This window comes from Mesocricetus auratus, unplaced genomic scaffold (assembly GCF_017639785.1).
Source record: "Mesocricetus auratus isolate SY011 unplaced genomic scaffold, BCM_Maur_2.0 Super-Scaffold_100006, whole genome shotgun sequence".
Classification (NCBI taxonomy): domain Eukaryota; kingdom Metazoa; phylum Chordata; class Mammalia; order Rodentia; family Cricetidae; genus Mesocricetus; species Mesocricetus auratus.
Genome location: NW_024429190.1, coordinates 63,545,779 through 63,559,564, shown reverse-complemented (window position 1 = coordinate 63,559,564; position 13,786 = coordinate 63,545,779). Strand labels below are relative to the sequence as shown.

At 38.7% G+C, this 13,786-nt stretch overlaps 1 protein-coding gene across 1 annotated transcript in view; it reads left to right on the top strand.

Annotated features, from left to right (window-relative positions):
- The window catches only part of Tmprss11d (transmembrane serine protease 11D), a 74,654-nt gene that overhangs the window by 22,961 nt on the left and 37,907 nt on the right, over positions 1-13,786 (top strand). Inside the window, exon 2 of the mRNA XM_040747289.1 lies at positions 12,569-12,690. Coding sequence (XP_040603223.1) covers positions 12,569-12,690 — 122 coding nt within the window. The remainder of the gene's footprint in view (positions 1-12,568; positions 12,691-13,786) is intronic.

Genomic DNA, 13,786 nt, shown 5'->3' with positions numbered 1-13,786 from the left:
TCTGTCTTCCATCCTATGATTCCCTCTTCCCCCTATTCTACCCCCACCCCCTCAACTTCCTGTTCCCCCATGACCAACTCCCTTCCTCTTTACCCCCTCTATTCTTCCCAGGTCCCACTCCCCCCCACCCCTCGCCGTGTTCCCCATCCATTCAGAGGATCTTGTCTCCATCCTCTTCTCTTGGGTACTATGCATATATGCATATCTTTTAGGTTCTTTCCTGTTTCCCAGACTCTCTATCTGTGGAAGTGCAGACTGGCACTATCCTGATCCATATCTAAAATCCATATATGAGTGAGTACATACCATGTTTGTCTTTTTGCGACTGGGTTACCTCACTCAGGATGGTTTCTTCCAGTGCTATCCATTTCCCTGCGAATTTCAAGATTCCATTGTTTTTTTCTGCTGAGTAATACTCCATTGTGTAAATGTACCACATTTTCTCTATCAACTCTTCAGTTGAGGGGCATCTAGGTTGCTTCCAGGTTCTGGCTATTACAAACAATGCTGCTATGAACATAGTGGAGCAGATGCCCTTGTTGTATGAACCTGTCTCATTTGGATAAATGCCTAAGAGTGGAATTGCTGGGTCTAGTGGTAGATTAATTCCCATTTTCCTGAGGAATCTCCATACTGATTCCCAAAGAGGCTGTATGAGTCGGCATTCCCACTAGCAGTGGAGGAGTGTTCCTCTCTCTCCACATCCTCTCCAGCATAAATTGTCTTCGGTGTTTTTGATTTTAGCCATTCTGACAGGAGTAAGATGGTATCTCAGAGTTGTTTTGATTTGCATTTCCCTGATGGCTAAGGATGTTGAGCACTTTCTTAAGTGTCTCTTGGCCATTTTAGCCTCCTCTACTGAGAATTCTCTATTTAGCTCTGTACCACCTTTCAAGTGGATCCTTTGGTGTTTTGGAGACTTGTTTCTTGAGTTCTTTGTAAATTTTGGAGATTAGCCCTCTGTCAGATGTAGGGTTAGTGAATATCTTTTCCCATTCTGTGGCCTGCCTTTTTGTCTTTTTGACTGTGTCCTTTGCCTTACAGAAGCTTTTTAGTTTCAGAAGGTCCCATTTGTTAATTGTCGATCTCAGTGCCTGTGCCACTGGTGTTATGTTTAGGAAGTGGTCTCCTGTACCAACTCGTTGAAGAGTATCTCCCACTTTCTCTTCTAAAAGTTTCAGTGTGGCTGGATGTATGTTGAGATCTTTGATCCATTTGGACTTAAGTTTTGTACAAGGCGATAAACATGGATCTATCTGCAGTCTTCTGCATACCAGTACCCAGTTATGCCAGCACCATTTGTTGAAGATGCTTTCTTTTTCCACTGTACAGTTTTAGCTTCTTTGTCAAAAATCAGGTGTTCATAGGTGTGTGGGTTAAAATTAGGGCTTTCGATTCGGTTCCATTGGTCTATCTGCCTATTTTTGTGCCAATACCAAGCTGTTTTCAGGACTATAGCTCTATAATAGAGCTTGAAGTCAGGTATGGTGATGCCTCCTGAAGTTCCTTTATTGTATAGGGATGTTTTGGCTATCCTGGGCCTTTTGTTTTTCCATATAAAGTTGATTAATGTTCTTTCCAGGTCCTTGAAGAATTGTGATGGAATTTTGATAGGGATTGCATTGAATCTATAGACTGCTTTTGGCAAGATTGCCATTTTTATTATGTTGATCCTACCAATCCAAGAGCATGGGAGATCTTTCCATTTTCTGGTATCTTCTTTGATTTCTTTCTTCAAAGACACAAAGTTCTTGATATACAGGTCTTTCACTTCCTTGGTTAACATTATCCCCAGATATTTGATGCTGTTTTTGGCTATTGTAAAAGGTGATGTTTCTCTGATTTCTTTCTCAGTCACTTCATCATCTGTATATAATAGGGCCACTGATTTTTTGAGTTTACCTTGTATCCTGCCACATTGCTGAAGGTGTTTATCAGCTCTAGGAGTAACCTTGCGGAGTTTTTTGGGTCACTTATGTAAACTATCATATCATCTGCAAATAGTGAAAGTTTGACTTCTTCTTTTCCTATTTGTATCCCCTTTATCTCCTTTTGTTGTCTAACTCAGCCGTTAAAGGCTAGGCTCACAACCAAAAATATAAGAGGCTTGACAGATTTTGATGATCCCTCATGGAAGGCCTCTAGGGAGTGGATGGGGTATGGGATGGGGGGCTCAGTAGAGGGTATGGGAGGATGGTAGTGAGAGGGAACTGGGATTGATATGTAAAATAAGATCATTCCTAATTTAAATAAAATTTATATAAAAAGTAAAGACAGGCCTGGGGTGGTGGAGCATGCCTTTAATCCCAGCAGTCAGGAGGCAGAGGCAGGTGAATTGCTGTGAGTTCAAGACCAGCCTTGTCTACAAGAGCTAGTTCCAGGACAGCCTCCAAAGCCACAGAGAAACCCTGTCTCGAAAAATAAAAAAAAAGTAAAGACAATAAAAATACTTTATTTAAAAAAAGAAAGGAAGGAAGAAAGAAAGAAAAAGCAAAGACAAGAAAGTAGACAGGTAGTGGTGGTGCATACCTTTAACCCAAGCACTCAGGAGGCAGAGGAAGAGGCAGAGGGATCCCTGTGAGCTCATGACCAGCCTTGTCTACAAGAGCTAGTTTCGGGACAGGCTACAAACCTATACAGAGAAACCCTGCCTTGAAAAACAAAGAAGAAGAAGAAGGAGGAGGAGGAGGAGGAGGAGGAGGAGGAGGAGGAGGAGGAGGAGGAGGAGGAGGAGGAGAAGGAGAAGGCGGCTTCAGGCAAAGTGAAGTGCAAAATCTCCAAGCTAAGCAGTGTCTAGTATACCTAGCTAGGGTGGCCAGGGGGGTGAAATAGAAGATGAAAGTAAAATAGGAAATATGGAGCTGTATCCGAAACTTCTAGATGTAGTGACTCTCCAGAGAACTAAGAATTAAAAGGCAAAACATTTCAAGACAAATATCCAGAGTTTTCCAAGATATCTGATAAACAGAATTACATTAAGAAATTTATTGTTGAAGAAATTAGAAGTATTAAAATATACAAAATAACACAAAGGAAGCACATGGTGTTCAGCATGACCCCTTCAGTGGGGCGATCAGTATAGATCTTAGGTGATGTAGCTTTGTTCATAGACCATCTAACTGAATTTGTATGTTTTTCTCTTTCTTTTTACCCCACTCCCTAATTTCTTTTTGGTGGACAGAAGGAATTACTACAAACGAATCACCTGTTTGGGAAAAAGGACAGAAATGAGTGTCCAGTCTATAGCTAAGAACTAGTAGGGGAAAAAAATCTATGCAAAATTAAACATTTGACTTTAGGCTCATTATACCATGCCTTAAGTACATGAGATAATCCCCTACTGACTGATGATTTAATTAAGTAGGTGTGGTCCTTCAATCCACTGTTTAAATAACCACATACCTAAGCACTGAGCGTGAACATTTAGTTTATTTTCATTCATCACTATTAAGAATTAGCATTTGCTAGTAAAAAGGTTGGACCAAAATTCAGGGTTCCTTCATTTCTATGGTAAGCCAAAGTAAAGTTTCACTTGTACTGAATCATGGATCACTAAAATTTTAGTCTAATTTGTCAAATAGTACCATGGTGCTATGTTTTAAAATATTAATTCATGGCTGTCTACAACTGAGCAGTGTTTGTATGTATTCCTGGCTACTTTAATATAAAAGTTTATATAATAGAATATGTATTTTTAAGCCAGTCAAATTATTTTTACTGCAGTCAAATTTGGCTTCTCATACTCTTTTTTTGAAGCTTAAGCCCTAACTCCAAGATAAGAAGGCATAAACGATACCTTCTCAGTTTAGATTCACTGTGGTGAAGGTAGTCTACAATATTGCTTAACTTAATAACTATTTTACAAGCCTAAGGTATAACCCTCAAAATGAAGATTGCAGAGCTAAGGAGATGGTCTGTGGGTAAGAACTCACTATAAAAACAAAAGAATCTGAGTTCAAATCCCTAGCACCTATTTAAAATCAGGCATGGCTGCAAGTGCCTGTAACCTGCTGAAGGGGGAGACAAGCAGATCCCAGGAGTTTGCTGGCCAATATAGTGAAAATGTTGAGTTCCATGCTTAATGAGAGACTCTATATAGAGTGAGAAAGGGAAACCCTGAAGCCTCTTCTGGCCTCTGCCCTCCACATGTGTATTAATGGGTGTGTGTAGCTGCATACATACATCAGGTGATTATACACATAACACACACACAAACTTTGATGTAATGAAAATATTTCCTTAAATGCTATAAAACATCTTGGAACACATTTCTATTATATAATAAAGCAATGATGATATTATAATGTGGAGGAGCATGCCCAAGAACTTCCAGAATATGAAGATAATTTACTCAAAACAAGAACTACCTAGAAAGTATATCCTGTGCATAAATGAAAGGCACTTATCTCCCTCCTAGGAGTAAAGCAATTTGTCTATTGTGATCAAATACTGAATTCCAGAAAGCCAAAATGACCAGCCTATGAAGCAACAGGACTCATATTCCAAGGCTCATGGTTAGCATTTATTCATTAACCATCATCAACTCCCCTCTCCTTACCCTCCTCCTCTCTTCATCTCATACACATATTCATGCACATGCACACAAACACACACACACACACACACACACACACACACACACATGATTGGCAGGCACACAAACACATATATGTGGTTATTTTTAGTATCTTTATGAGAAGGTTACTTCTCCACTCATGTATTGCTACCTAGCTGTGCATTTGAACAGGGTTCTGCACTACTGGCTAGATGTGCATTTTGAACAGTGTCCTACGTTGCTATGCAGTTGCGCATTTGAACAGTATCCTGCATGGCTATGCAGCTGTGCAGTGTGATAAGTATACAAGCTGTGTGGCTTTCCAGTGGAAGACTGGAAGCTAAAGTGAAGCCCATGTTCCCTGCCAAGCTGTCTGCCTCAGAGAGGAGTTTGCAGCCTAAAGGACACCCCTTTAAAGGAGTTGGCTTTTTTGGTTCTCCCAAAACATATAAGCTCTCACACTTCCTGTCTCAGTATGTTTAAGTATATAGAGAGTGGTTTATATCCTCAAGAAAAATAAATGAATTTAAATGCAATGCATGATAAAAATGGGAATACAAATGATTAAAAGAAATTAAGATATTTTAACACAGAGTGAAATTTCAAATACAGAATTCTTCTCTTCCATATGAACTGAGAATTCTCTATTAAGCTAATATATTCAGCAAACCATGACTCCAGGTCTGGCTGCCATCAAGTTACCCAATCCTGAGGAAAGTTGCTGTCTTTCTTTTTACAGAGGATTCTATGTGTACTTAAGGTTATAAAGGAAAATGAAACAAAAAAGTGAAAGAGTCCAACTAATGAAACGGGAAACAGATCCTACTTCCACAAAGAAGACTCTCTGTGTTGATCTGTTATAAAATATTGAGTTTCCAATGAGACTTTGTTTAAACAAAGCATTCTTTAACTTAAAAAAAAAGTAAACCACTTCGTTGGATAGTTCACGCTGCCTGCCTTGTGGCAAAAATTGCCCTGAAGTTGAGGCTGACTAAAATAGTATCTTCTTTTTGGCATAATTCTTATATTCTTCCCAAGTCCAACATGTAATATAAACGTATTTTGTCTGTACATTCTAATGTCAATAATAGAGGTAGCAAGTGTGATGAGTGTTAATCACAACATATAATTAGCAGAAACTCTCCTCCCATCTGATGTAGACTTGGCAAAGCGAACTTGACAAACCCAGATTCCTGTGACAGCTCTGTCACTTACTAGCAGAGTAACTTAATTCCTAAATCGCTGTTTCCTCATCCACTAAGCACATTTTCATGAAGATTAAATGGAATTATGTAGGGAAGCCAAGGAAATAGGCACATGGTGCACATTTAATAGTTGGGAGAGATTATTCCCTGCTTTATAATTGTACTCACCCCATTCAAAAATAGAATGCACAATGTGCACTTGAATTTTTAAAAAGTCTCTCCAAACTACTGCAAAATTATTTTTACAACCTTCTTTGTAGAGTCATTGGTTGATTTTTTCCATTAATGATACCTGTGTAAGTTCTGTGGCCTTGTGCTAGGACATAGACTAAGAATATTTGGGGATATTTTTCATGAGCAAGTATCCTGGAAGTGGAAACTGGCATAAATGCCTTTGTTTGATGTGTGAACTTGTAAACGAGAGAAGAAAATATACCAAGCCTTATGAGATTAAATGAGAGGTAGCAGTGGGGGGGGGGGGGAAGAGAACTATCCAGTGGGGAAGAATAATGCATGAATTATGCTAAGGATAAGGAAGTCAGGCACTAAAATGCAAATATTTTCCAAGAAGGTATCACACGCAGACACTGAGTCTGGCTAAAGCAGTGCAGAGAGGTGATGACGCTGCAGAAGGTGAAATGGCAAGGGTGAGCATTATCTGTCTTAACTATCACATGAAGTATTCAAATGCTTCAAACGCTAACTTCAAGATATGCTCATGAGACATGGAAAAGGGAGGTTTTTCCTTTTAAAAATCTTGCCAGGTGATGGTGGTGCATGCCTTTAATGCCAGCACTCGGGAGACAGAGGCAGGTGGATCTCTGTGAGTTCCAGACCAGCCTGGTCCACAAGTGCTAGTTCCAGGACAGCCTCCAAAGCCACAGAGAAACCCTGTCATGAAAAACAAATAAAACTAAATTAAATTAAAATCCCTAGAACTATTTTCAAGCATTTGGAAAGAAGTAAAAATTCTATATTCAATTATCAGAAAAATCATCCCCAAATTCTCTAGACTTAAAATTTAAGATGCCTAGACTCTGACCACTCCCCTGGCCACTCACCATCTTATCTAAGACACCTTTATCTTTTACCTTGAATGCTGGATAACCTAAATTCTCTCCTACTCCATCTCAGACCTACTACTCCCCTAACAGGAACAAGAGGAACTGCTAAAATAACAGATCTCATGCTGTTTCTGTTCTCAAAGCCTCAAATACCTGTCTCACTCAAATGGAGATCTTCAGTCTAACGCTCTCCCAACTGAGCTATTTCGGCGGTGCTTTCAAATGGAGATCTTTATAATGTGCCCAGATCCAAATGACTGTCTCTGACATGACCCTCTATTCCAGTGTCTCTAAACTTATCTGCTCATACTATCCTTTGCCCTTTCCCTCAACCCCTAACACATGTGACCATCAGTCTAATTGATCCTCCCTTCTTTCTGTCCCTAAAATACATCAAGGTGAACTCAAGTCTACTTTACCACTTTTTTTAAAAATTCAAATGTCATCTCTTTGGTAGGTGTTTCCTGACTACTCTAACTTTTCAGTACTTCCTGTTTTATAGACTATCTAAGTCATGTCTGCCACTAAGACAGTCATGTCTGCCACTCTTGCCCCCATCACCAAGGTTGCATCTTAGTCCATGAAGGCTGCTATAAAAGAGTGGCATAGAATAGGTAGTTTAGAAACAAGAAGGTACTGGCAAATTTGTATCTGTTGAGAGCCTATTTTTTGAGTTATGGAAGCCTGCTTTCTTCTCACCACAGACTTGAAACACTCATGAGAGATCCATGAGATCTTCTATTAGGACACTGATGCCATCAGTGAGTTTTCTCTCTTCATAACCTAGTCACCCCCACCAACTCTACCTTATAATACCACATTATCTTAGAGGTTAAGAGTTCAATGTGTGGATTTTAAAAGAACAACAACATTTAACCCATTGCAGCTAGTATGTTCTTTTGGTTTTGTTTACTGTGTGCCTAGCACCTAAAACTATTACTAGAACAGTATAGATTCACCAAATCGTTTTAATTAAATATTTGATTAGTTATAAATCCAGGAAGACCAGTTAAAAGGTATTTCAAATATCACTAATGAGGCAATTGTCAAGTCAGAGTTAAGATAGAGATTTTAAATGAAAAGACTTAGGTAGTAGAATAAGAATTGACTGGTGAACTTCTGTATTTAGACATAACCAAAAGGAATAAAGTGAAGCTAACTCCTAAGTGCCTAATGCAGGTCGTAATGTTCACCAATGTGAGAAATAGTGTGTTCTGGGGAAAGGTGTGCTGGGGAAAGGAACTACAAACCATTCATTTAGGCCATTGAAGAACATCCATAAGCTATTCGGTTAACAGTTGGAAACAAAGGTACAAAATACAGAGAGATCTATAGGCTAGGAAGATATCTTAGTAATATTCTACTGGGTGCTTGCTAAATCTATAACATGGGGTGAGATCATTAAGAAAACTACATATCAAAAGGACTATGACTCAATCATTGTTAACATCATAGCTAACATCTAAAATAGACATAAAATAGTCAAAATGTTCAGTAGTCACACTGTTGTGTATATCTGATTTAATAAATGTGTTGCCATTAAGATCTTTCATTCTTGCAGACAATGTGAATTAATTGTCAGATTTATTAATCCACAACTAAATATTATGTATATCTATTTATCAGTGGCAGAAGTTAATATTTCCATATAATATATTAAGATATATTTTCAAATGAAAATTAAATCAATTCCTGTATTACAAATTTCCCATGCAATAAAATACATACATACCATGTGTGAGACAAAATTCTAGACATTTGAAAGACAATCAAGAGACTGGTTATCATCATTTTTCTCAAAGTGAGATCAAGAGAGACAAGAAATGGCGCTTTTCTGTCCTCTGAAGTATTGGTAACTTAGGGTATATAAGGAAGTTTGTGTTCTTTCATAGAAGCCTCCCTGGTCTCCATTTCCAGCTCTACCATGCTTGATCGAGAAGAATTTACTTTCTCAGCCTAACTTTCCCTATATTCAGATTGGATTCTATTAGTGACTTCCTGAAACTGTTTTGAAAGTTACCTGTTCACATGTGTAATGCCTGACACAGAGTTTTTCACAACATGGCTATTAAAAGGGCAACTAAATAAGGAGGGGGGATGAAGCTAAGTAATCGTGGTGATCATATTACAACTGAATGTTTGTTTTTTCTGTTTTAATGCAAGTACCAAAACTCTTGCTGGTTAATATTCTGAAAGAAAAGCAAACAATTTCCTTACACAGACTTCAACTACATTGCATGTCAAAATTCAAACGATTGTGAAGATACTCCCTGTAAGTTTACAAAGCTTACAGTTCATCTGGAATCACCTTAAGCTTTATAATCAGCAGTGTGCAGAGATTTACCTGTGAGTTACACAGCAGGTACTTCCTCAGCTGTTTCTACAGGGTGGAACAATCGATTCTTACATAATTGTCGCTTGAGAGATTAAGATAATTTAGATGCCACACCCTTTGTTCCTTGAGTCATATGTATATGATGCTTCTCGATCCCTCAGTTTAAGATGTTGTCAGTGAACTAAGGGCAAAGTTGGCTCTGGGTCATTCCCCATGGGAGGCGAGGCTGTTCCAAACTGAAGACTGTGCTGACTCCAACCTTCAGTTTTTGTTTTGTTTTCTTTTCCTTTTTTAGAATTTTTACCATATTCTTTTCCTTTTACTGAAAACAGATTTTCTCATGCAATACATGCTTATTACAATTTCCCCTCCCTCTGCTCTGCTCAGATCCTTCCCACCTCTCCTCCCCTCCAGATCCACTCTATTTCTGTCTCTCATTGGGGAAGAACAGGCTTCTAAGAGACAACAACCAAACATGACAAGATAAAAGATGAAGCAAACTATCATACCTAAGTTGGACACAGCAACCCAACAGGAAAGAGACACAAGAGTCAGAGATCTGACTCTTTCTCACTCATTCTCACAGTCAGGAGTCCCATAAAAACACTAAGCTGAAAGCTGTAATATATATGCAGAGGACCTGACACAGACCCATGTAGGCCCTGTGCTTACTGCTTCAGTGGCTGCGAGCTCATGTGCATCTTTCTTGGTTGATTCATCCCTTCTTGATCTTACAATCTTTCTGCCTCCTCCCCCACGGGATTGCATAAGCTCTGAGGATAGGAATTTGATGGAGCTCTCTGATTTAGACTCTCTCTCCACATAATGTCTGGCTATGGGTCTCTGCATCTGCTCCCATCTACGGCCAGAGTAAGCCTCTCTGATGATGGACTGGGTAAGGCAATGGAGTTCTCACCCCTGTGTTCTAGTCTCTTCAGTATGGGAAGCTATTCTTCAGGCTACTGAAAGAAAAACATGTACACCAACCCATTCACAGAACCTTTGACCTACAACCTATCCCACCTGCAAAATATGCTAGGGCAATGGTGACCCAGAATGTGTGGGAGTAGCTAACCAATGTCTGATTTGATCTAAGGCTCACTCCATGAGCAGGAACCCATACCTGACACTGATTGTGTAACCACAAAACAGAGACTAGATATCCCAGAGATCTGGAGTAAAACCAAACACTATTGCTCTAACAAAATCAATAAAATGATTTCCAATGATATTCTGCTATACCCAACCTTTGCTTTTTAATGTTCAGGCTTTATTGATCTTCAACTACCTCCTTGTTTTTGGTTACCCCTTACTCCACACCAGATTTCACCTCCAGAAATAGAGTCTGCCCATAGTAATTCTGTGGAAAACTGGCTTCTACTCTCGTATTACTCAGCAATAACTAATATTTACTGAGCTTCAAAGCCCAGATATTGTGGCCCATTGTAGGATATAATTGGAACAACAATTTGCTAAAATGACAAGTGAATCCACTAATGCTAGAGCTAGTAAATGTCAAAATTGCAGTTTTCTCCCAACTGCCGAACTCAGAAAGCCAGTTTCACCGGTACAACAAAATAAACAAAATGAAGTAAAACTGATTAGACAAGGTAAAGCCATTATTATTGGATAACTTCCTCCCCACTATATTATTTAAAAACACTTTTATTAAATGATATATTTTATCAGGACCATTTTTAATTTACAATGTATGAAGTAAATTAAAAATGCAACTTAGTAAATATACAACCACCTCCATCTAAATTGTCATTGGTCCCATCCACAACACATAATATACAGAGAATGTATTATGACAAGGAGAAGAACACCATTTATGAATATGGTATCTGAACATAATTCAAGCACTGCAAGGCAACCCTGCCTTGAAACCTAAAGTCAAGAAACCGATGATCACCTTAGAATATTCCTTTGTTACCTCAGAATGTCCAAAAGCTAATAGAAAGAAAAGTGGAAGTCAGACTAGAATCTGCTTAAATGTAACTGAGTCCCAGTTCTGGTAAGGTCTTAAATTATGAAACATACCCAGGAGTTTACATGGGCAATAAATATTCATAAATATCATAAATATTTGAAAACCCCAAAGTATGCCCGACCCCTCTACAGTCTATAGCATCAGAAACAATAACACGAAAAACATCTATTCTGAAAAAATTCACCGATTAACATATTTAACTAGAAACATTTTTATCATGTCTTATATAACCTTATTTTACCTTCAAATAGCCTTGTGAGATAGGCACAGTTATTCCTGTTTCTTTAAGTGAATGACATTACTACCCAAACAAGCTGTTCTGGTGACTTCCCCATGGGAGTGTCCATGGCCATGTCTCTCCTGAAGGAAAGGAGACAGTGAATCAGATTGCTCTAAATGATATGCCTGATGTAATTTGAGATAATATATTAATGAAAACTGGTTGACCTACACTGTAGTTTATAAAGTTTTAAGGAAAAAAATAAATCATATGTATCATCTGCTGTTGGAAAGGCACTAACCCAGTGGTTGTAAATCAGATATTCCACATATCACATATTTACATTGATTCAAACAGTAGCAAAATTACAGTTATGAAGTAGCAACAAAAATAAATTTATGGTTGGGGGTCACCATAGCATGAGGAACTGTATTCAAGGGTTGCAGTGTTAGGAAGGTTGAGAACCACTGCGGCTCATGCTGCTTTCCTTGTCTGCATTGTCATCTGTAATAATGTAAAGTAACATCTTGCAGTAACATCTTGAAGGACGTTATTGTTCTAATCCTCAACCCCACCCCACCATTCTCCTCTTCCATCTTTCACCCTCAATGTCGTCTTTCCTCATACCCTTGGTTATTGTCCCTGATTAAGATGGATTGCTGTGACGGTACCAAGATTGGGAGCTTGCATGGTTTTACAGTATGACAAAATCTTTTGTGGTTAGTCTTAATAGCACACTAACTGTGAGCCAAGCACTATATTGTATATGTTTAGTCCCAGCATTCTGGAAGCTGTGGCAGGTAGATGTCTGTAAATGTGGTCTACCTTGGCCTACATAGGCAATTCCAAGTCAGCTGGAGATGCATAGTAAGACCCTCTCTCACAAGCACAAATAAATAAATAAAAACCCAAACCCAAAGTATACTGACTTGTTGAAAAAGATAAAGTAATTCTACACCATAGTTTAAAAGTTCTACCAAACTTTTTCAAAAAGTCAACAGTTCTATGAAGAAAAAAAACACTCTGAAAGGAAAAGTATTAAGAGCATCCTGGTAGGTTCAGGTTGATTCCTTACTAAACTTCTATGATCAGATTCATGGACAAGCTAAGAGACTCAGAAAGACAGTCATGGACACTGAGAGTGTGCATTTCCCAGTGAATTGAGTGGCTTTCTTTTCTTTGACTCCTGTTCTCAGGCCAAGACCAGTGATACCACAATCAAGGTTCTTCAGTCCGTTTGTAGTGGCTTTTGTTGTCATAACAACAGTACTGATCCTGGCCATGACTATAGGTCTACTTATTCACTTCTTAGCTTTTGGTAAGTACCTCTCAGATTAAATAACTAAATATATTCTCTAACTAAAACCATAGTCTTTCCTCCTATGACTATATCTCTTTTTGGACATGAGGTCATATTGTTCAGAATTCTCCTCTAAGTATATATTCATAGATATCCATATATCTTCTCAGTGAGCATTTTAATTTGTTTTTTGGTTTGGTTGTTCTTTAGGGAGGAGGTGGGTGATGCTTTGGCTTTTTAAAATATACAAATTATGCCCAGTTCTTGGCTGGTGGAAGTACGAGAACCAGGAATTCAAAGTAATCTGTGGCTATATAAAGAATACAAGGCCATCCTGGTTGTATGAAACACTCCCTCAAAACTCCAAAGTAAACAATAAATAAATGTTGGAGGTCCTGCTGGTCAGAGGTTGCAGTCTACCATGGCCTGGCATGTGTCTCAAAGTTCAGCAACATGGAAGATTTCCCCCACCCACACCTAGCCTCTTCAGTGTCTCAACCTGACCTTATTTGGAGAATGTCTCTAGGCCTGGGTCACTAGTGTGACCCTTGACAAAGTTCTTGGCAGAAGCTTTCCCCCTGATAACTTGTTAGGATATTTTCTATAGGACCCTGCTGCCATATACAGAGTCTTACAATAGGAGTGTGCTGTTTAATGCAAATTAGGCCACTGTCCCCAGCCTTTATATATCCCTTCACTCCGGAATAAAGCTGAACTGTAATACTGAACCAGTCTCCTGGAAGGCTATTTCCATCGTATCACAGATCAGACAAGGTCCTGCTTGTTTGCTTGCCACTTCTGACCCCTTTTCCCTCATGACCATGGACTTTGGGGAAGGAAGATACCTGCAAGCAAAGCCTACCTTTTTAATATAGCAAATATTGTTACATAGATGAGAACCAATATAGCTGAAAAGTAAAATCTCTCACTACTTCTTTCCTGCTAACATTTGATGGCTTTTTTTTTGGTTAATACCACGATTGCCTTTTTCATTTAATAACCTGATAAAATCATGAAAGTAAATTTTGCAAACAACCTTGAGTCTCAATGCATGAAACTCAGACATGCCTTAGTGTTTGATAACTCAGACTGTCTTCTGAAAGCAGTCTTGCAA